Source organism: Oncorhynchus nerka, linkage group LG25 (genome assembly GCF_034236695.1).
Source record: "Oncorhynchus nerka isolate Pitt River linkage group LG25, Oner_Uvic_2.0, whole genome shotgun sequence".
Taxonomy (NCBI): domain Eukaryota; kingdom Metazoa; phylum Chordata; class Actinopteri; order Salmoniformes; family Salmonidae; genus Oncorhynchus; species Oncorhynchus nerka.
Window position 1 is genome coordinate 39,040,014 of NC_088420.1, and position 24,339 is coordinate 39,064,352.

The 24,339-nt window shown below is 47.5% G+C and overlaps 1 protein-coding gene across 1 annotated transcript in view; it reads left to right on the forward strand.

The window, feature by feature from the left end:
- The window catches only part of LOC115118919 (transcription factor Maf-like), a 95,383-nt gene that overhangs the window by 9,952 nt on the left and 61,092 nt on the right, over positions 1-24,339 (forward strand). The window contains exon 2 of the mRNA XM_065009777.1: positions 326-400. Coding sequence (XP_064865849.1) covers positions 326-353 — 28 coding nt within the window. The 3' untranslated portion in view covers positions 354-400. The remainder of the gene's footprint in view (positions 1-325; positions 401-24,339) is intronic.

Sequence of the window (24,339 nt, forward strand, 5' to 3'; positions counted from 1 at the left end):
ATGTGCTCTTTCTCTTTCTCTCTCAATCACCTCCCTCCCTGCTACACTCTTAGAAAAAAGGGTTCCAAAAGGGTTCTTCGGCTGTCCCCATAGGGGAACCCTTTTTGGTTTCAGGTAGAACCCTCTGTGAAAAGGGTTCTTCCTGGAACCAAAAAGGGTCCTTTAAAGGGTTATCTTATGGGGACAGATTAATAACCCTTTTAGGTACTAGATAGCACCTTTTTTCCTAAGATTGTACAGAAGCTTAGCGTATTTTTTTGTGAAACTATTTCTGCCTTTTTTTTTACTATGTTTTAATCCTTGCCTTTATTATCTCTATCCTCAGGACGTCGAGAAAGTTCCTCCATCTGTGATAGTGACCCCTGAACCCTGCCCCCTGACCCTTGACCTGGAGTCTGAGGTAACATCTGCCATCTTGTCCCTTCTCCTCAGCTCACTGATCACCTGGTTCATAACACACACATTACTTTTTTAAGCTAGCTATATTATTGCTTTATAACAATTCTGGAAAAGATGAAAAGTATACACATTCACAACAAAATCTTTATTGAGTTTAATATAATAGTTATTCATATAATTGTATCTTATTGTTTGATTATTATTGTTATTTCTAATACTTATTAAACAAATATTTAGCATTTTATGAAGCACAATTGTACAATTATACTGAAGGATATACATATTAACAGTATTTACAATTTTGATTATCATCTTTGAATGGTCTTTAAAACATATTTATCAAATAACTGTCAGTGTGTCTTATAAAATGGGTTCACTATTTTACTAAATCATTTTCACATTTCAATAGGGGTTGACTTTGCTGATTTAATTTGATAAATGTTATAATAATTGTTCACAGTCTTCAGAGTGATAAAAACACACTTCCTTACCTCAGAAGCTTTTCTGTGTTGATTTTGTTTAGATTTGGTACAATATTACCACAGTATGTAACCCTCTGAATGTGTCTCTATACAGTGAGGCAGTCCAGACGATATGTTGGCCTCTGTTTTCTATACCTCTCGTGAAGCTGTGTGTTGATCGTCTGACAGTTCTGGTTGTGAAGGCAGGCAGCGGTAGATGTACAGGCTCCATACGGATTAGAGTTAAGTGCTAATGATTTTAATGGTCGGCGCGACCAGAGGACAGCCATGCAACTAGCTCAGGAGGACGCCTTTCTTGTTGGGACTTCTTTCACCTTCTATATCAGGGATCATCATCTGGCGGCTCGCATCAATTTGCAGAGTACAAACGATTTAGAATTATGTCCTGGCCCCCCAACCATCCACTCAAGAAAATATCTGCTCGCGGCTGAATCTAGTTGATGTTCCCTGCTCTATATGTTGTGATAATTACAATACAAACCTCCCAACAAAGTCCTCAGTTTTCTGTATGCAGAAATCTGAGCACAGTGACTGTACATAAGGTATCTTTTGAGGATTGTTACAGCATATATTTGACAGGCTCGTGTCTCTGTGGCTTGTGTCTGTGACGGAATGCAATTCTCTGTCTAGTGTCCGACAGCACAGGCTGATTGACAGGTGGGGAGTGACATGCCCTCTCTGCTCCCTAGTGGTCATTGGATAGGGTCACGACCTTTCACCTCTCAGCTGACCCTTGACCCTGGGACTCTGTCTCCTGTCTCCATGGGGACAGACTTCACTTCTCACACTGACAGACAGAGGGACGGGTGGGAGTATGGGAGGAGATTGAGGGAGAGAGAGAGGGATGGAGGAACCTCTCTATCGGGGCAGACAGACAGCCAGGCAGTGAAGGATGGCGTGCGGAAGGAGGAAGGGAGAGGAGGAGGGAAGAGAAAGACTTAGGGATGGAAGGATCTGGCAGTGGGTGCAGCCAGACAGGCAGGCAGACAGGGAGAGCGGAGGCAGGCAGTGACCTTACTGTTGTCCCAGTAGGATCGAAGGGCTTATTTAAAGGCCTGGTCAATGTGGAGTATCACCCTCACATATCACTGTGTCTGAGATAACAGCCTCACAGCCTGACGACTCATCACCACTGTAATACAACGCTCACATACACACTCAGACACAAGTGTGTGTGTCCACTTCGTCGAACAACTCTCCGAAAAGCCCCCGAAATTTTGAACAAAGACAGCATCAATATCAGCGTCACAGTTGCTCTGTGTGTTTGTTAAGTATATACTCTAAGGAATCGTGTGGCAGTGACAGGGTTAACGCCGATCAGTGCAATATAAGACAGCGGTGTGTGTGTGGCTGCGACATTAGGACACCTGCATACTTCAGCATTTTCTGCCTGTCAGGAGTTCTGAGGTCACTGGTTGGGGGAGAGGGGAGGTGGGGGTTGGAGGAAGGGGGGGTTTTAGAAGCAGGCTCAAGCTATAGAGCACGTTACAGGGTGTGAGTGTGTGCGTGCGTGTGTGTGTGTGTGGTGCCTCCCAGGCTGCCAGCAGGTCAGGTTATTATTGAAGGACACAGACACAGCAACATCACAGTGTGTGTATGTGGGGAGGTACTGTATGTGGGGAGGCACTGTATGTGGGGAGGTACTGTATGTGGGGAGGTACTGTATGTGGGTGAGTTTATGTGTTTTTCTTCATTAATACAGTATTTGTCTTTGTCTCCTTGTACAGAAAAATCCTTGTGTATATATATATATATATATATATATATATATATATATATACATAATGTATATATATATATATACATAATGTCTCAGAGCACCCCTCTTCTCCTTTCAAATTATGTTAATGTCCAATGCTGTATGTCTCTCCTCCCATGTTTCTAGTTGTGTGAGTACAGAGCCCAAATTTAGTCTGTTTTATTCAGATCTATTTTAATGAGTCTTTGGTGGAGACTTCGGTAGAGTGTGTGGGGCACGTGTGTGTTTGCAAGAGAGAAGTGAGGGGGGCAGGCAGAGATACTGTCCTCAGGTAGGGAATGTCTGTTCACAGCATGATTGAGAGAGATGCAGTGATTAGTTGTGAGTTGGTTCAGGGGAAATACATTACACTATCATAGTTCTTAGCCTTAGGGTCTTCCTGTAGCCCACAGCGTTCCCTCATCTCCTCCCTCTCTCCTCTTTTCTTCTATGTCCTCTACACACACACACACACACACACACACACACACACACACACACACACACACACACACACACACACACACACACACACACACACACACACACACACACACACACACATATTTCTCCTTCCTCTTGTCTTCCCTCTCCTCTCTTCCCTGCAGTGTCTCCCCAGCACTAGCTCGTTAGCTTTGCACCCCGTGTCTAATTAAACTCCAGCAGCCCTTGTGTTAGCGCTGATGCTATAGAGTTGTTAACATGGCACAATACCAACACTCCTCAGGATATATCTCAATACACAGTCCTACAGGAAGAATCCATCTAGCTGCAATACACACCCTGGCCCCGATGCTAATGTTTATTAAAAACCCAACTAGCTACCGTTTGAACAGCCACACAATGCAGCACTACATCTAAATAGAGATTTGCCTCAGTATAATTGAGCATGGATCCCTGTACTGGGACATCCTAGCTGTACTGCATATGTGCTTGCGCGTGTGCAAATTCCTGCATGGACTAAATCTTTCACCTTGGCATATAGTGCATCCATAACATTGTGTGTTTATGTGTGTGACTCCTGTCCCTCCTTATATAAATGTACCTACTAGTCCCAGTGCATCCATAACCAGATGCAGCCGTCCATCCCCTCTCTCTAACACCCTTTTATTTCCCTCTCGCAGGACACACACACACACACACACACACACACACACACACACACACACACACACACACACACACACACACACACACACTGACAACATATTGCCTAGGCCTGGCTGGAACAGGAGGCTTCTCCTGCTTGTTATCTTGATAAATAACCAGGCTGCAGGGAAACTGCTGAATTCTAGCTTTCTCCCTCTATATCCTCAGGATGACATTCATTTGAAGTGCTGCGAGGGAACTAACTAACACAGAGATAAATAAGGAGACGCCAGTGCTAAACACACGGCTGTTCCCATATATACACTGAGTGTACAAAACGTTAGGAACACCTTCCTAATATTGGGAACAGCCTCAATTCATCGGGGCATGGACTCTACAAGGTGTTGAAAGCCTTCCACAGGGATGCTGGCCCATGTTGACTCCAATGCTCCCCACAGTTGTGTCAATTTGACTGGTTGTCCTTTGGGTGGTGGACCATTCCTGATACACACGGGAAACTGTTGTGTGTGAAAAAAAACAGCAGCTTTGCAGTTCTTGACACACACAAAAGTGTCATGGTGCGTATATCCAAGGAAACACATATGCCTCAATGCAGTCATATTTGTGGCTAATTGGGGGTGTGACTTTCAGTTAGTTATTTTTGGCCACCCCATTCCACGGTCTGTTTCTCTCTCTGCCCCCCCCCCCCCCCCCCCAGGATGGAGCATCCTGCTATAAGACACCCCATTATTTTAACAATGTATGGTGTGGTGCATAAAAAGGTCACTCCCTGATATCTAGCTCCATGTAACAACAAGATGTATGGACTAAACCCTGCGGACTCTTCTGTCACAGTCCCAGTGTTTTACAGTGAGGTAGAAAGAGGGATTCATATACCCACTGGAGTTGGTACATCACACTGTGTGTTAAGGCTTCCAGACTAGCAAAAAGGCTTTGACAAGTTCTGGGTTAACAGTACTGTTGTCATCCGTTTGTGTGTGTTTGGTTCCCCTATAAAGCAGTGTTTTAATTGTATTAACTGTATTTATCACATGCTGTCATGACATGGTCATGTGATCACATGAACCACTGCCAGCAATTAAGCCCTATAAATCACCCATTCACAGAAAGATGTAGAACATAGGAGAGAAAGAGAGAGGGAGAGAGAGGGAAATGGGTGGGTAAGGGAGAGAACAGCAAATAATAGACGTTTGCATTTTTTTTCTATAGTAAGTCATTTTGTTATTCTATTGTATATTAATGTGCTTCCGCTATGTGTTCATGCTAAATTAATTATAGCGAGAAAGAGACAGAGACAGACAGACAGAGAGAGAGAGAGATGTGAGTGAGAGTGAGCCAGCCGCAGAGGCTATATATCAGCTGTGTGGTCTACATCTCTCTCTCTCTTTCCTGCTAGACTGACTTATCACTGACGTATCCCCCTCTCCCCTTCTCAGCACATGCTAGCTAGACTGATGGATTCCTCCCTGTACACAGTAGAGTAGACCTACAGACTGACGGATGGCTCTCAACTGATGGCTCACTTCTCTGCTGCAAGCATCCACAATTTTACAGCTACTGTACATTACCATATAAGATAGTCAATCTCTAAATAGTCTCTTTAATTTGGACTATTCTCACTTGGCCCTGATTTATCATGGTAAAAGTGGTTCCAGTTGTAATCAGTGAATTGATGTACTGAAGCTACTACTCAGTGCCTGCAGGGCACGCTGGCTGGACCAGGGCTGACCTCTGCATTGCCTGTATCAGTTTCTTCAAACCTGGAGGCAGGGTACAAACAGAGACTCAGCCTGGTCACTGGCTTTTAAATGGCTGATTAAACTTTCATGACAGGAAAAGGACAGGTTCTGGTGATGGAAGAGGAGAGTAGAGAACACACATTCACACTCCTAATAGACTACCGCAAATCCGTTAATGCATGCTCCGATTGAGCCTGTTTAACACACACACACACACACACACACACACACACACACACACACACACACACACACACACACACACACACACACACACACACACACACACACACACACACACACACACACACACACACACACACACTCACACACACACACAGTGTTTAACAAGCAGGTATTCGAGGGATAAGAGAGTTTTAATGATTGGGGAAGTGATTCCCAGCAGATCTGCTCTCTCTGTTTCCCAGTCCTCCCCTCTGTCGATGTCTCAGATAATGATGTCAATGAGAACGGATGCAGTGAGAGAAGGAGGGAGGAGAGGAGGAGAAACATGCTGCTAATCGCTAGGCCACAGAGGAATCTCTACGTACTTTGTTTCCGTGGAGTGAGATGCTCAGAGAGGCAACATACTCATGCTCAGAGTACTGGGTAGGCTACATTAACTAAGTGTTCCTGTTGTCACAGATACTTAGGGGTTAAATCTCCCTTTCCCTCTCTGCTCCACTCTCACTGTTCTGTTAGTGGCCATTTTGGATGTGTGCTCAAATCTTACATAAACAGGGCAATGTGCCCTCCTCACTTTGCCTCCCCCCCTCTCTCTCCTTTCTCCCCTGCTCCCTCTCCCACTCAATGCTCCTGTGCTCTACTGCTCTGGGTCAAGGTTGACACACATATGGTACAGAGGGAGGGAGGAGAGGGAAGAGAGGAGAAGGCACGCAGGAGGTGGAGCAAGAGAGAGGTGTGCATGAGGGATCTCTCTTTATCTGCATCTCCCTGCCTCCCTCACTATATTTATTTATTTATCATATGCAAACACACACGGGTCTATTTTAGAACAGGAAAGTGAGACACTTCCAGCAGGAGTGAACACCACCTGCTCACAACAACACTTTATTTACACTAAAAACTCAAATTCTGAGAAATACTTATTTGTTTACATTCACATACAGTATATTATTTTCTGTCCTTCACATTGGCTTGTACTGTACCTTCTCCATGAGTTCCATTCCCCCAGTGATCTCCAGTGATTGGCTGTTAGATTTAGGGGTGTTGACCTGCTGTCAGGGTTAGATTGGACCAATCAGAGCCATGGCAGCAGACAGACCCCTATCCCACCTGTACTCAGCTCGATACAGGGCCACACAGCTTGCTGAGCAGAGGTTGTGTGTGTGTGTGTGTGTTCTGCAGCTGCAGGGAGTCTGTAGAAGAGGTTTAGTTTGCAGTATCACAGAAAGAGATTGCCTGACTGGGGGGGGGTATTTGATGCAGTTTTTGTTGCTTTGTTTTGCGGTGTAGTTGTATGGTTAGTGAATACCTGGGACTGATAACACTGGACTGGTATTAGGGTTAGAGCATATGGGGCTCCCATCTGCAGACAGACACAAACTCACACGCGCGTGCACTAACGAACGCGCACTAACTAACTAACTAACTAACGAACGCGCACTAACTAACTAACTAACGAACGCACGCACTAACTAACTAACTAACTAACAAACGCGCACTAACTAACTAACTAACTAACTAACTAACGAACGCGCACTAACTAACTAACTAACGCACGCACTAACTAACTAACTAACTAACTAACGAACGCGCACTAACTAACTAACTAACTAACTAACGAACGCGCACTAACTAACTAACTAACTAACTAACTAACGAACGTGCACTAACTAACTAACTAACTAACGAACGCGCACTAACTAACTAACTAACGAACGCACGCACTAACTAACTAACTAACTAACGAACGCGCACTAACTAACTAACTAACTAACTAACTAACTAACGAACGCGCACTAACTAACTAACTAACGAACGCACGCACTAACTAACTAACTAACTAACGAACGCACACTAACCAAATTAATGAACGCACGCACTATCTAACTAACTAACTAACGAACGAACAAACGCACACTAACTAACTAACTAACGAACGCGCACTAATTAACTAACTAACTAACGAACGCGCACTAACTAACTAACTAAAGAACGAACGAACGCACTAACTAACTAACTAACTAACGAACGTGCACTAACTAACTAACGAACGCACACACTAACTAACTAACGAACGCACGCACTAACTAACTAACTAACGAACGCGCACTAACTAACTAACGAACGAACGCACGCACTAACTAACAAACCTTACGCACGCGCACTAACTAACTAACGAACGCGCACTAACTAACTAACGAACGCACGCACTAACTAACTAACGAACGCACAAAAACTAACTAACTAACGAACGCACGCACAAACTAACGAACGCACACACACACGCACTAACGAATGCACATACACAAATTCCTGCTGTGAAGAGCGGAGCCTGAGAGGTCAAGTCCACATTCCATGCCTTCAGTCCCAGAGGGGTCACATGGGTCATGGGGCGGTCACTATGGAATCAGAGGGGAGGTCATAGGTCAGGTTAATAAGAATCAAAAGGGAAAGTCTATGTTTCTTTCATATAAAGCCTTTGGCCATGTCCAAAGACCCATACTTTCTAAATAGTCGGCTTTTTGGGTATGTGAAAAAAGAAATGTAAAATGTAGAAAATGTAGTATGCTTTAAATGCCAGGATGTTATACTCATGTCAGCTTTTCATCAAGTACAAGTCGCTGCACATTATTGAGGAAGATAATTGTCTTTTCAGACTTGTGTTTGACAGCTGATAATCAGGGGATGCGCTTTACATAAATGAACATATGCATATTGTGCATTAGATGACCCCTTGGATGAGTAGTATGTTGATATTTGTTTCTTACTGCATACGTTTTTACTAAACAGTACATTGTAAATACTTTGCAGTGCTATTAATACACAGTATGTTGTTTTAGTAAGTAGTGGGCAAGACAGATTTCGGACACAGTCTTTGTCTAAGCAGGGGTTATTGGCAGTGAGGGTTGTGAAGAAGGTTCATTTTATTGCATGTCAGCAGACTTGAGGTTTGCAACAAATAAATGGTATTGTTGTGCTGCTGCTAGCTTCAGCATCAACATGTAATAAAGCAGGGTGTTTTCTTTTCTCTCCAAGGCTCCTCTCCTCTGCCAGGCGTGGATAATTACATGTTCTTTTTCATTTAAGTTCCATTAGAGCTGTTTTCCAGAATGTCTTCGTTTTAACTTGATCTTTTTCCATCATCAAAGTGAAATCTAAAAAGGGCGATCATTGCAATTTAATTACGACAAATCCCTTTGTGAATTTCCTCTAGTGTTTGTTTACAAGTGTATTTGCCTGCTTCTGCAGTTTTTGTGAGGGCTTGTGTGTGTATTGCTGGTGTGCATCTCTGTGTGTATGTGTCTGTGTGTTTTAATGGCTACAGTGTGCACTTGTGTGAGTGTTGTGTGTGTGTGTATCAATCGCACTGGGCTTTATGTAAATAGATAAGATGGTGTTTTATTCCCAATCAGAGGAATCTCCTGTCGCGTCCCAGTCTCTACATAATAACCTCCAGCATCGCTCTGTACCCCCGACACACACGCACACACACACACAGCATTTTGCAGACACGGCACATTTCCTCTCTCAGGGGGGAAAGGCTTTGATAAATGAAAATAAATACTTTTCTTCACATAAAGAGCTAACAGGGAAAGGAAGGAGGGTAGAGAAAGGGGGAAGTGGTAATGAGAGGGAATAGGGTAAAAGACAGTGAGGAAGAGCGGTACAAGGGGTAATGAGAGGGAGTAGGGTAAAAGAAAGTGAGGAAGAGCGGTACAAGGGGTAATGAGAGGGAATAGGGTAAAAGACAGTGAGGAAGAGGGGTAAAAGGGGTAATGAGAGGGAATAGGGTAAAAGAAAGTGAGGAAGAGGGGTAAAAGGGGTAATGAGAGGGAATAGGGTAAAAGACAGTGAGGAAGAGCGGTACAAGGGGTAATGAGAGGGAGTAGGGTAAAAGAAAGTGAGGAAGAGCGGTACAAGGGGTAATGAGAGGGAATAGGGTAAAATACAGTGAGGAAGAGGGGTAAAAGGGGTAATGAGAGGGAATAGGGTAAAAGAAAGTGAGGAAGAGCGGTACAAGGGGTAATGAGAGGGAATAGGGTAAAAGACAGTGAGGAAGAGGGGTAAAAGGGGTAATGAGAGGGAATAGGGTAAAAGAAAGTGAGGAAGAGCGGTACAAGGGGTAATGAGAGGGAATAGGGTGAAAGACAGTGAGGAAGATGGGTAAAAGGGGTAATGAGAGGGGACATGGTAAAAGACAGTGAGGAGGAGGGGTACAAGGGGTAATGAGAGGGGACATGGTAAAAGACATGAGGAGGAGGGGTAAAAGGGGTAATGAGGGGGGACATGGTAAAAGACAGTGAGGAGGAGGGGTACAAGGGGTAAGGAGAGGGGACATGGTAAAAGACCGTGAGGAGGGGTACAAGGGGTAATGAGAGGGGACATGGTAAAAGACAGTGAGGAGGGGTACAAGGGGTAATGAGAGGGGACATGGTAAAAGACAGTGAGGAGGAGGAGGGGTACAAGGGGTAATGAGAGGGGACATGGTAAAAGACAGTGAGGAGGAGAGGTAAAAGGGGTAATGAGAGGGGACATGGTAAAAGACAGTGAGGAGGGGGTACAAGGGGTAATGAGAGGGGACATGTAAAAGACAGTGAGGAAGGGGTACAAGGGGTAATGAGAGGGGACATGGTAAAAGACCGTGAGGAGGGGTACAAGGGGTAATGAGAGGGGACATGGTAAAAGACAGTGAGGAGAGGGTACAAGGGGTAATGAGAGGGGACATGGTAAAAGACAGTGAGGAGGAGGGTACAAGGGGTAATGAGAGGGGACATGGTAAAAGCAGTGAGGAGGAGGGGTACAATGAGGGGTAATGAGAGGGGACATGGTAAAAGACAGTGAGGAGGAGGGGTACAAGGGGTAATGAGAGGGGACATGGTAAAAGACAGTGAGGAGGGGGAGGTACAAGGGGGGTAATGACAGGGACATGGTAAAAGGGGTAATGAGAGGGGACATGGTAAAAGACAGTGAGGAGAGGTACAAGGGGTAATGAGAGGGGACATGGTAAAAGACAGTGAGGAGGAGGGGTACAAGGGGTAATGAGAGGGGACATGGTAAAAGACAGTGAGGAGGAGGGGTAAAAGGGGTAATGAGAGGGGACATGGTAAAAGACAGTGAGGAGGAGGGGTACAAGGGGTAATGAGAGGGGACATGGTAAAAGACAGTGAGGAGGAGAGGTACAAAGGGTAATGAGAGGGGACATGGTAAAGACAGTGAGGAGGAGGGGTAAAGGGGTAATGAGAGGGGACATGGTAAAAGACAGTGAGGAGGAGGGGTACAAGGGGTAATGAGAGGGGACATGGTAAAAGACAGTGAGGAGGAGGGGTAAAAGGGGGTAATGAGAGGGGACATGGTAAAAGACATTGAGGAGGAGGGGTACAAGGGGTAATGAGAGGGGACATGGTAAAATACAGTGAGGAGGAGGGGTACAAGGGGTAATGAGAGGGACATGGTAAAAGACATTGAGGAGGAGGGGTACAAGGGGTAATGAGAGGGGACATGGTAAAGACAGTGAGGGAGGGAGGAGGAGGGGACATGGTAAAGACAAGGGGTAATGAGAGGGGACATGGTAAAAGACAGTGAGGAGGAGGGTACAAGGGGGTAATGAGAGGGGACATGGTAAAAGACAGTGAGGAGGAGGGTACAAGGGGTAATGAGAGGGGACATGGTAAAAGACAGTGAGGAGGAGAGGTAAAGGGGTAATGAGGGGGACATGGTAAAAGACAGTGAGAGGGGACATGGTAAAAGACAGTGAGGAGGAGGGTACAAGGGGTAATGAGAGGGGACATGGTAAAAGACAGTGAGGAGGGGTACAAGGGGTAATGAGAGGGGACATGGTAAAAGACAGTGAGGAGGGTAATGAGAAGGGGTAATGAGTGAGGGACAGGGTAAAAGGGACAGTAAAGAGTGAGGGGGTACAAGGGGTAATGAGAGGGGACATGGTAAAAGACAGTGAGGAGGAGAGGTAAAAGGGGTAATGAGAGGGGACATGGTAAAGACAGTGAGGAGGAGAGGTAAAAGGGGTAATGAGGGGACATGGTAAAGACAGTGAGGAGGAGAGGTAAAGGGGTAATGAGAGGGGACATGGTAAAAGACAGTGAGGAGGAGGGGTACAAGGGATAATGAGAGGGACATGGTAAAAGACAGTGAGGAGGAGGGGTACAAGGGGTAATGAGAGGGGACATGGTAAAAGACAGTGAGGAGGAGAGGTAAAAGGGGTAATGAGAGGGGACATGGTAAAAGACAGTGAGGAGGAGGGGTACAAAGGGGTAATGAGAGGGGACATGGTAAAAGACAGTGAGGAGGAGGGGTACAAGGGGTAATGAGAGGGACATGGTAAAAGACAGTGAGGAGGAGGGGTACAAGGGGTAATGAGAGGGGACACGGTAAAATTCAGTGAGGAGGAGGGTAAAGGGGTAATGAGGGACATGGTAAAAGACAGTGAGGAGGAGGGGTACAAGGGGTAATGAGAGGGGACATGGTAAAATACAGTGAGGAGGAGGGGTACAAGGGTTAATGAGAGGGGACATGGTAAAAGACAGTGAGGAGGAGGGGTACAAGGGGTAATGAGAGGGGACATGGTAAAAGACAGTGAGGAGGAGGTAAAGGGGTAATGAGAGGGGACATGGTAAAAGACAGTGAGGAGGAGAGGTAAAAGGGGTAATGAGAGGGGACATGGTAAAAGACAGTGAGGAGGAGAGGTACAAGGGGTAATGAGAGGGACATGGTAAAAAAGACAGTGAGGAGGAGAGGTAAAAGGGGTAATGAGAGGGGACATGGTAAAAGACAGTGAGGAGGAGGTGTACAAGGGGTAATGAGAGGGGACATGGTAAAAGACAGTGAGGAGGAGAGGTAAAAGGGGTAATGAGAGGGGACATGGTAAAAGACAGTGAGGAGGAGGGTAAAGGGGTAATGAGAGGGGACATGGTAAAGACATTGAGGAGGAGGGGTACAAGGGGTAATGAGAGGGGACATGGTAAAAGACAGTGAGGAGGAGGGGGTACAAGGGGTAATGAGAGGGGACATGGTAAAAGACAGTGAGGAGGAGGGGTACAAGGGGTAATGAGAGGGGACATGGTAAAAGACAGTGAGGAGGAGAGGTACAAGGGGTAATGAGAGGGGACATGGTAAAATACAGTGAGGAGGGGTACAAGGGGTAATGAGAGGGGACATGGTAAAAGACAGTGAGGAGGAGAGGTAAAAGGGGTAATGAGAGGGGACATGGTAAAAGACAGTGAGGAGGAGGGGTAAAAGGGGTAATGAGAGGGGACATGGTAAAAGACAGTGAGGAGGAGGTGTACAAGGGGTAATGAGAGGGGACATGGTAAAAGACATGAGGAGGAGAGGTACAAGGGGTAATGAGAGGGGACATGGTAAAAGACAGTGAGGAGGAGGGTACAAGGGGTAATGAGTGGGACAGGGTAAAAGACAGTGATGAAGAGGGGTAAAAGGGGTAATGAGAGGGGACATGGTAAAGACAGTGAGGAGGAGGGGTACAAGGGGTAATGAGAGGGGACATGGTAAAAGACAGTGAGGAGGAGGGGTACAAGGGGTAATGAGAGGGGACATGGTAAAAGACAGTGAGGAGGAGAGGTACAAGGGGTAATGAGAGGGGACATGGTAAAAGACAGTGAGGAGGAGGGGTACAAGGGGTAATGAGAGGGACATGGTAAAAGACAGTGAGGAGGAGGGGTACAAGGGGTAATGAGAGGGGACATGGTAAAAGACAGTGAGGAGGAGGGTAAAAGGGGTAATGAGAGGGGACATGGTAAAAGACAGTGAGGAGGGAGGTACAAGGGGTAATGAGAGGGGACATGGTAAAAGGGGTAATGAGAGGAGATGGTAAAAGACAGTGAGGAGGAGGAGGGTACAAGGGGTAATGAGAGGGGACATGGTAAAAGACAGTGAGGAGGAGAGGTAAAAGGGGTAATGAGAGGGGACATGGTAAAAGACAGTGAGGAGGAGGGTACAAGGGGTAATGAGAGGGGACATGGTAAAAGACAGTGAGGAGGAGGAGGTACAAGGGGTAATGAGAGGGGACATGGTAAAAGACAGTGAGGAGGAGAGGTAAAAGGGGTAATGAGAGGGGACATGGTAAAAGACAGTGAGGAGGAGGGGTACAAGGGGTAATGAGAGGGGACATGGTAAAAGACAGTGAGGAGGAGGGGTACAAGGGGTAATGAGAGGGGACATGGTAAAAGACAGTGAGGAGGAGGGGTACAAGGGGTAATGAGAGGGGACATGGTAAAAGACAGTGAGGAGGAGGGTACAAGGGGTAATGAGGGGGACATGGTAAAAGACAGTGAGGAGGAGGGTACAAGGGGTAATGAGGGGGACATGGTAAAAGACAGTGAGGAGGGGTACAAGGGTTAATGAGAGGGGACATGGTAAAAGACAGTGAGGAGGGGTACAAGGGGTAATGAGAGGGGACATGGTAAAAGACAGTGAGGAGGGGTACAAGGGGTAATGAGAGGGGACATGGTAAAAGACAGTGAGGAGGGGTACAAGGGGTAATGAGAGGGGACATGGTAAAAGACAGTGAGGAGGAGAGGTACAAGGGGTAATGAGAGGGGACATGGTAAAAGACAGTGAGGAGGAGAGGTAAAAGGGGTAATGAGAGGGGACATGGTAAAAGACAGTGAGGAGGAGAGGTAAAGGGGTAATGAGAGGGGACATGGTAAAAGACAGTGAGGAGGAGAGGTACAAGGGGTAATGAGAGGGGACATGGTAAAAGACAGTGAGGAGGAGAGGTAAAAGGGGTAATGAGAGGGGACATGGTAAAAGACAGTGAGGAGGAGAGGTACAAGGGGTAATGAGAGGGGACATGGTAAAAATACAGTGAGGAGGGGTACAAGGGGTAATGAGAGGGGACATGGTAAAAGACAGTGAGGAGGGGTACAAGGGGTAATGAGAGGGGACATGGTAAAAGACATGAGGAGAGAGGTACAAGGGGTAATGAGAGGGGACATGGTAAAAGACAGTGAGGAGGAGGGGTACAAGGGGTAATGAGAGGGGACATGGTAAAAGACAGTGAGGAGGAGGGGTACAAGGGGTAATGAGAGGGGACATGGTAAAAGACAGTGAGGAGGAGGGGGTAAAAGGGGTAATGAGAGGGGACATGGTAAAAGACAGTGAGGAGGAGAGGTACAAGGGGTAATGAGAGGGACATGGTAAAAGGGGTAATGAGGAGGACAAAAAGACAGTGAGGAGGAGGGTACAAGGGGTAATGAGAGGGGACATGGTAAAAGACAGTGAGGAGGAGAGGTAAAGGGGTAATGAGAGGGGACATGGTAAAAGACAGTGAGGAGGAGGGTACAAGGGGTAATGAGAGGGACATGGTAAAAGACAGTGAGGAGGAGGGGTACAAGGTGTAATGAGAGGGGACATGGTAAAAGACAGTGAGGAGGAGGGGTACAAGGGGTAATGAGAGGGGACATGGTAAAATTCAGTGAGGAGGAGGGGTAAAGGGGCTAATGAGGGGGGACATGGTAAAAGACAGTGAGGAGGAGGGGTACAAGGGGTAATGAGAGGGGACATGGTAAAAGACAGTGAGGAGGGGTACAAGGGTTAATGAGAGGGGACATGGTAAAAGACAGTGAGGAGGGGTACAAGGGGTAATGAGAGGGGACATGGTAAAAGACAGTGAGGAGGGGTACAAGGGGTAATGAGAGGGGACATGGTAAAAGACAGTGAGGAGGGGTACAAGGGGTAATGAGAGGGGACATGGTAAAAGACAGTGAGGAGGAGAGGTACAAGGGGTAATGAGAGGGGACATGGTAAAAGACAGTGAGGAGGAGAGGTAAAAGGGGTAATGAGAGGGGACATGGTAAAAGACAGTGAGGAGGAGAGGTAAAAGGGGTAATGAGAGGGGACATGGTAAAAGACAGTGAGGAGGAGAGGTACAAGGGGTAATGAGAGGGGACATGGTAAAAGACAGTGAGGAGGAGAGGTAAAAGGGTAATGAGAGGGGACATGGTAAAAGACAGTGAGGAGGAGAGGTACAAGGGGTAATGAGAGGGGACATGATAAAAGACAGTGAGGAGGAGAGGTAAAGGGGTAATGAGAGGGATATGGTAAAAGACAGTGAGGAGGGGTACAAGGGGTAATGAGAGGGGACATGGTAAAAGACATGAGGAGGAGAGGTAAAAGGGGTAATGAGAGGAGATGGTAAAAGACAGTGAGGAGGAGAGATAAAAGGGGTAATGAGAGGGACATGGTAAAAGACAGTGAGGAGGAGGGGTAAAAGGGGTAATGAGAGGGGACATGGTAAAAGACAGTGAGGAGGAGGTGTACAAGGGGTAATGAGAGGGGACATGGTAAAAGACATGAGGAGGAGAGGTACAAGGGGTAATGAGAGGGGACATGGTAAAAGACAGTGAGGAGGAGGGGTACAAGGGGTAATGAGTGGGAGTAGGGTAAAAGACAGTGATGAAGAGGGGTAAAAGGGGTAATGAGAGGGGACATGGTAAAAGACAGTGAGGAGGAGGGGTACAAGGGGTAATGAGAGGGGACATGGTAAAAGACAGTGAGGAGGAGGGGTACAAGGGGTAATGAGAGGGGACATGGTAAAAGACATGAGGAGGAGAGGTACAAGGGGTAATGAGAGGGGACATGGTAAAAGACAGTGAGGAGGAGGGGTACAAGGGGTAATGAGAGGGGACATGGTAAAAGACAGTGAGGAGGAGGGGTAAAAGGGGTAATGAGAGGGGACATGGTAAAAGACAGTGAGGAGGAGAGGTACAAGGGGTAATGAGAGGGGACATGGTAAAAGGGGTAATGAGAGGGGAGATGGTAAAAGACAGTGAGGAGGAGGGGTACAAGGGGTAATGAGAGGGGATATGGTAAAAGACAGTGAGGAGGAGAGGTAAAAGGGGTAATGAGAGGGGACATGGTAAAAGACAGTGAGGAGGAGGGGTACAAGGGGTAATGAGAGGGGACATGGTAAAATTCAGTGAGGAGGAGGGGTAAAGGGGCTAATGAGGGGGGACATGGTAAAAGACAGTGAGGAGGAGGGGTACAAGGGGTAATGAGAGGGGACATGGTAAAAGACAGTGAGGAGGGGTACAAGGGTTAATGAGAGGGGACATGGTAAAAGACAGTGAGGAGGGGTACAAGGGGTAATGAGAGGGGACATGGTAAAAGACAGTGAGGAGGGGTACAAGGGGTAATGAGAGGGGACATGGTAAAAGACAGTGAGGAGGGGTACAAGGGGTAATGAGAGGGGACATGGTAAAAGACAGTGAGGAGGAGAGGTACAAGGGGTAATGAGAGGGGACATGGTAAAAGACAGTGAGGAGGAGAGGTAGAAGGGGTAATGAGAGGGGACATGGTAAAAGACAGTGAGGAGGAGAGGTAAAAGGGGTAATGAGAGGGGACATGGTAAAAGACAGTGAGGAGGAGAGGTACAAGGGTAATGAGAGGGGACATGGTAAAAGACAGTGAGGAGGAGAGGTAAAAGGGGTAATGAGAGGGACATGGTAAAAGACAGTGAGGAGGCGAGGTACAAGGGGTAATGAGAGGGGACATGGTAAAAGACAGTGAGGAGGAGAGGTAAAAGGGGTAATGAGAGGGATATGGTAAAAGACAGTGAGGAGGGGTACAAGGGGTAATGAGAGGGGACATGGTAAAAGACATGAGGAGGAGAGGTAAAAGGGGTAATGAGAGGGAGATGGTAAAATACAGTGAGGAGGAGAGATAAAAGGGGTAATGAGAGGGGACATGGTAAAAGACAGTGAGGAGGAGGGGTAAAAGGGGTAATGAGAGGGGACATGGTAAAAGACAGTGAGGAGGAGGTGTACAAGGGGTAATGAGAGGGACATGGTAAAAGACATGAGGAGGAGAGGTACAAGGGGTAATGAGAGGGGACATGGTAAAAGACAGTGAGGAGGAGGGGTACAAGGGGTAATGAGTGGGAGTAGGGTAAAAGACAGTGATGAAGAGGGGTAAAAGGGGTAATGAGAGGGGACATGGTAAAAGACAGTGAGGAGGAGGGTACAAGGGGTAATGAGAGGGACATGGTAAAAGACAGTGAGGAGGAGGGGTACAAGGGGTAATGAGAGGGGACATGGTAAAAGACATGAGGAGGAGAGGTACAAGGGGTAATGAGAGGGGACATGGTAAAGACAGTGAGGAGGAGGGGTACAAGGGGTAATGAGAGGGGACATGGTAAAAGACAGTGAGGAGGAGGGGTACAAGGGGTAATGAAAGGGGACATGGTAAAAGACAGTGAGGAGGAGGGGTAAAAGGGGTAATGAGAGGGGACATGGTAAAAGACAGTGAGGAGGAGGTACAAGGGGTAATGAGAGGGGACATGGTAAAGGGGTAATGAGAGGGAGATGGTAAAAGACAGTGAGGAGGAGGGGTACAAGGGGTAATGAGAGGGACATGGTAAAAGACAGTGAGGAGGAGAGGTAAAAGGGGTAATGAGAGGGGACATGGTAAAAGACAGTGAGGAGGAGGGGTACAAGGGGTAATGAGAGGGGACATGGTAAAAGACAGTGAGGAGGAGGGGTACAAGGGGTAATGAGAGGGGACATGGTAAAAGACAGTGAGGAGGAGAGGTAAAAGGGGTAATGAGAGGGGACATGGTAAAAGACAGTGAGGAGGAGGGGTACAAGGGGTAATGAGAGGGGACACGGTAAAAGACAGTGAGGAGGAGGGTACAAGGGGTAATGAGAGGGGACATGGTAAAAGACAGTGAGGAGGAGGGGTACAAGGGGTAATGAGAGGGGACATGGTAAAATTCAGTGAGGAGGAGGAGGGGTAAAGGGGCTAATGAGGGGGGACATGGTAAAAGACAGTGAGGAGGAGGGGTACAAGGGGTAATGAGAGGGGACATGGTAAAAGACAGTGAGGAGGGGTACAAGGGTTAATGAGAGGGGACATGGTAAAAGACAGTGAGGAGGGGTACAAGGGGTAATGAGAGGGACATGGTAAAAGACAGTGAGGAGGAGAGGTACAAGGGGTAATGAGAGGGACATGGTAAAAGACAGTGAGGAGGAGAGGTAAAAGGGGTAATGAGAGGGACATGGTAAAAGACAGTGAGGAGGAGAGGTAAAGGGGTAATGAGAGGGGACATGGTAAAAGACAGTGAGGAGGAGAGGTACAAGGGGTAATGAGAGGGGACATGGTAAAATACAGTGAGGAGGAGAGGTAAAAGGGGTAATGAGAGGGACATGGTAAAAGATAGTGAGGAGGAGAGGTACAAGGGGTAATGAGAGGGACATGGTAAAAGGGGTAATGAGAGGGAGATGGTAAAAGACAGTGAGGAGGAGGGGTACAAAGGGGTAATGAGAGGGGACATGGTAAAAGACAGTGAGGAGGAGAGGTACAAGGGGTAATGAGAGGGACATGGTAAAAGACAGTGAGGAGGAGAGGTAAAAGGGGTAATGAGAGGGGACATGGTAAAAGACAGTGAGGAGGAGAGGTAAAAGGGGTAATGAGAGGGGACATGGTAAAAGACAGTGAGGAGGAGAGGTAAAAGGGGTAATGAGAGGGGACATGGTAAAAGACAGTGAGGAGGAGTGGTAAAAGGGGTAATGAGAGGGGACATGGTAAAAGACATTGAGGAGGAGGGGTACAAGGGGTAATGAGAGGGGACATGGTAAAAGACAGTGAGGAGGAGGGGTACAAGGGGTAATGAGAGGGGACATGGTAAAAGACAGTGAGGAGGAGAGGTACAAGGGGTAATGAGAGGGGACATGGTAAAATACAGTGAGGAGGGGTACAAGGGGTAATGAGAGGGGACATGGTAAAAGACAGTGAGGAGGAGAGGTAAAAGGGGTAATGAGAGGGGACATGGTAAAAGACAGTGAGGAGGAGGGTAAAAGGGGTAATGAGAGGGGACATGGTAAAAGACAGTGAGGAGGAGGTGTACAAGGGGTAATGAGAGGGGACATGGTAAAAGACATGAGGAGGAGAGGTACAAGGGGTAATGAGAGGGGACATGGTAAAAGACAGTGAGGAGGAGGGGTACAAGGGGTAATGAGTGGGAGTAGGGTAAAAGACAGTGATGAAGAGGGGTAAAAGGGGTAATGAGAGGGGACATGGTAAAAGACAGTGAGGAGGAGGGGTACAAGGGGTAATGAGAGGGGACATGGTAAAAGACAGTGAGGAGGAGGGGTACAAGGGGTAATGAGAGGGGACATGGTAAAAGACATGAGGAGGAGAGGTACAAGGGGTAATGAGAGGGGACATGGTAAAAGACAGTGAGGAGGAGGGGTACAAGGGGTAATGAGAGGGGACATGGTAAAAGACAGTGAGGAGGAGGGGTACAAGGGGTAATGAGAGGGGACATGGTAAAAGACAGTGAGGAGGAGGGGTAAAAGGGGTAATGAGAGGGGACATGGTAAAAGACAGTGAGGAGGAGAGGTACAAGGGGTAATGAGAGGGGACATGGTAAAAGGGGTAATGAGAGGGGAGATGGTAAAAGACAGTGAGGAGGAGGGGTACAAGGGGTAATGAGAGGGGACATGGTAAAAGACAGTGAGGAGGAGAGGTAAAAGGGGTAATGAGAGGGACATGGTAAAAGACAGTGAGGAGGAGGGGTACAAGGGGTAATGAGAGGGGACATGGTAAAAGACAGTGAGGAGGAGGGGTACAAGGGGTAATGAGAGGGGACATGGTAAAAGACAGTGAGGAGGAGAGGTAAAAGGGGTAATGAGAGGGGACATGGTAAAAGACAGTGAGGAGGAGGGGTACAAGGGGTAATGAGAGGGGACACGGTAAAAGACAGTGAGGAGGAGGGGTACAAGGGGTAATGAGAGGGGACATGGTAAAAGACAGTGAGGAGGAGGGGTACAAGGGGTAATGAGAGGGGACATGGTAAAATTCAGTGAGGAGGGAGGTAAAGGGGCTAATGAGGGGGACATGGTAAAAGACAGTGAGGAGGAGGGGTACAAGGGGTAATGAGAGGGGACATGGTAAAAGACAGTGAGGAGGGGGTACAAGGGTTAATGAGAGGGACATGGTAAAAGACAGTGAGGAGGGGTACAAGGGGTAATGAGAGGGGACATGGTAAAGACAGTGAGGAGGGGTACAAGGGGTAATGAGAGGGGACATGGTAAAAGACAGTGAGGAGGAGAGGTAAAAGGGGTAATGAGGGGGACATGGTAAAAGACAGTGAGGAGGGGTACAAGGGGTAATGAGAGGGGACATGGTAAAAGACAGTGAGGAGAGGGTACAAGGGTTAATGAGAGGGGACATGGTAAAAGACAGTGAGGAGGGGTACAAGGGGTAATGAGAGGGGACATGGTAAAAGACAGTGAGGAGGGAGGTACAAGGGGTAATGAGAGGGGACATGGTAAAAGACAGTGAGGAGGAGAGGTAAAAGGGGTAATGAGAGGGGACATGGTAAAAGACAGTGAGGAGGAGAGGTAAAAGGGGTAATGAGAGGGGACATGGTAAAAGACAGTGAGGAGGAGAGGTACAAGGGGTAATGAGAGGGGACATGGTAAAAGACAGTGAGGAGGAGAGGTAAAAGGGGTAATGAGAGGGGACATGGTAAAAGACAGTGAGGAGGAGAGGTACAAGGGGTAATGAGAGGGGACATGGTAAAATACAGTGAGGAGGGGTACAAGGGGTAATGAGAGGGGACATGGTAAAAGACAGTGAGGAGGGGTACAAGGGGTAATGAGAGGGGACATGGTAAAAGACATGAGGAGGAGAGGTACAAGGGGTAATGAGAGGGGACATGGTAAAAGACAGTGAGGAGGAGGGGTACAAGGGGTAATGAGAGGGGACATGGTAAAAGACAGTGAGGAGGAGGGGTACAAGGGGTAATGAGAGGGGACATGGTAAAAGACAGTGAGGAGGAGGGGTAAAAGGGGTAATGAGAGGGGACATGGTAAAAGACAGTGAGGAGGAGAGGTACAAGGGGTAATGAGAGGGGACATGGTAAAAGGGGTAATGAGAGGGGAGATGGTAAAAGACAGTGAGGAGGAGGGGTACAAGGGGTAATGAGAGGGGACATGGTAAAAGACAGTGAGGAGGAGAGGTAAAAGGGGTAATGAGAGGGGACATGGTAAAAGACAGTGAGGAGGAGGGGTACAAGGGGTAATGAGAGGGGACATGGTAAAAGACAGTGAGGAGGAGGGGTACAAGGTGTAATGAGAGGGGACATGGTAAAAGACAGTGAGGAGGAGGGGTACAAGGGGTAATGAGAGGGGACATGGTAAAATTCAGTGAGGAGGAGGGGTAAAGGGGCTAATGAGGGGGGACATGGTAAAAGACAGTGAGGAGGAGGGGTACAAGGGGTAATGAGAGGGGACATGGTAAAAGACAGTGAGGAGGGGTACAAGGGTTAATGAGAGGGGACATGGTAAAAGACAGTGAGGAGGGGTACAAGGGGTAATGAGAGGGGACATGGTAAAAGACAGTGAGGAGGGGTACAAGGGGTAATGAGAGGGGACATGGTAAAAGACAGTGAGGATGGGTACAAGGGGTAATGAGAGGGGACATGGTAAAAGACAGTGAGGAGGAGAGGTACAAGGGGTAATGAGAGGGGACATGGTAAAAGACAGTGAGGAGGAGAGGTAAAAGGGGTAATGAGAGGGGACATGGTAAAAGACAGTGAGGAGGAGAGGTAAAAGGGGTAATGAGAGGGGACATGGTAAAAGACAGTGAGGAGGAGAGGTACAAGGGGTAATGAGAGGGGACATGGTAAAAGACAGTGAGGAGGAGAGGTAAAAGGGGTAATGAGAGGGGACATGGTAAAAGACAGTGAGGAGGAGAGGTACAAGGGGTAATGAGAGGGGACATGATAAAAGACAGTGAGGAGGAGAGGTAAAAGGGGTAATGAGAGGGGATATGGTAAAAGACAGTGAGGAGGGGTACAAGGGGTAATGAGAGGGGACATGGTAAAAGACATGAGGAGGAGAGGTAAAAGGGGTAATGAGAGGGGAGATGGTAAAAGACAGTGAGGAGGAGAGATAAAAGGGGTAATGAGAGGGGACATGGTAAAAGACAGTGAGGAGGAGGGGTAAAAGGGGTAATGAGAGGGGACATGGTAAAAGACAGTGAGGAGGAGGTGTACAAGGGGTAATGAGAGGGGACATGGTAAAAGACATGAGGAGGAGAGGTACAAGGGGTAATGAGGGGACATGGTAAAGACAGTGAGGAGGAGGGGTACAAGGGGTAATGAGTGGGAGTAGGGTAAAAGACAGTGATGAAGAGGGTAAAAGGGGTAATGAGAGGGGACATGGTAAAAGACAGTGAGGAGGAGGGTACAAGGGGTAATGAGAGGGGACATGGTAAAAGACAGTGAGGAGGAGGGGTACAAGGGGTAATGAGAGGGGACATGGTAAAAGACATGAGGAGGAGAGGTACAAGGGGTAATGAGAGGGGACATGGTAAAAGACAGCGAGGAGGAGGGGTACAAGGGGTAATGAGAGGGGACATGGTAAAAGACAGTGAGGAGGAGGGGTAAAAGGGGTAATGAGAGGGGACATGGTAAAGACAGTGAGGAGGAGAGGTACAAGGGGTAATGAGAGGGACATGGTAAAAGGGGTAATGAGAGGAGATGGTAAAAGACAGTGAGGAGGAGGGGTACAAGGGGTAATGAGAGGGGATATGGTAAAAGACAGTGAGGAGGAGAGGTAAAAGGGGTAATGAGAGGGGACATGGTAAAAGACAGTGAGGAGGAGGAGGGGTACAAGGGGTAATGAGAGGGGACATGGTAAAATTCAGTGAGGAGGAGGGTAAAGGGGCTAATGAGGGGGACATGGTAAAAGACAGTGAGGAGGAGGGGTACAAGGGGTAATGAGAGGGGACATGGTAAAAGACAGTGAGGAGAGGGGTACAAGGGTTAATGAGAGGGGACATGGTAAAAGACAGTGAGGAGGGGTACAAGGGGTAATGAGAGGGGACATGGTAAAAGACAGTGAGGAGGGGTACAAGGGGTAATGAGAGGGGACATGGTAAAAGACAGTGAGGAGGGGTACAAGGGGTAATGAGAGGGGACATGGTAAAAGACAGTGAGGAGGAGAGGTACAAGGGGTAATGAGAGGGGACATGGTAAAAGACAGTGAGGAGGAGAGGTAAAGGGGTAATGAGAGGGGACATGGTAAAAGACAGTGAGGAGGAGAGGTAAAGGGGTAATGAGAGGGGACATGGTAAAAGACAGTGAGGAGGAGAGGTACAAGGGGTAATGAGAGGGGACATGGTAAAAGACAGTGAGGAGGAGAGGTAAAGGGGTAATGAGAGGGGACATGGTAAAAGACAGTGAGGAGGCGAGGTACAAGGGGTAATGAGAGGGGACATGGTAAAAGACAGTGAGGAGGAGAGGTAAAAGGGGTAATGAGAGGGGATATGGTAAAAGACAGTGAGGAGGGGTACAAGGGGTAATGAGAGGGGACATGGTAAAAGACATGAGGAGGAGAGGTAAAAGGGGTAATGAGAGGGGAGATGGTAAAATACAGTGAGGAGGAGAGATAAAAGGGGTAATGAGAGGGGACATGGTAAAAGACAGTGAGGAGGAGGGGTAAAAGGGGTAATGAGAGGGGACATGGTAAAAGACAGTGAGGAGGAGGTGTACAAGGGGTAATGAGAGGGGACATGGTAAAAGACATGAGGAGGAGAGGTACAAGGGGTAATGAGAGGGGACATGGTAAAAGACAGTGAGGAGGAGGGGTACAAGGGGTAATGAGTGGGAGTAGGGTAAAAGACAGTGATGAAGAGGGGTAAAAGG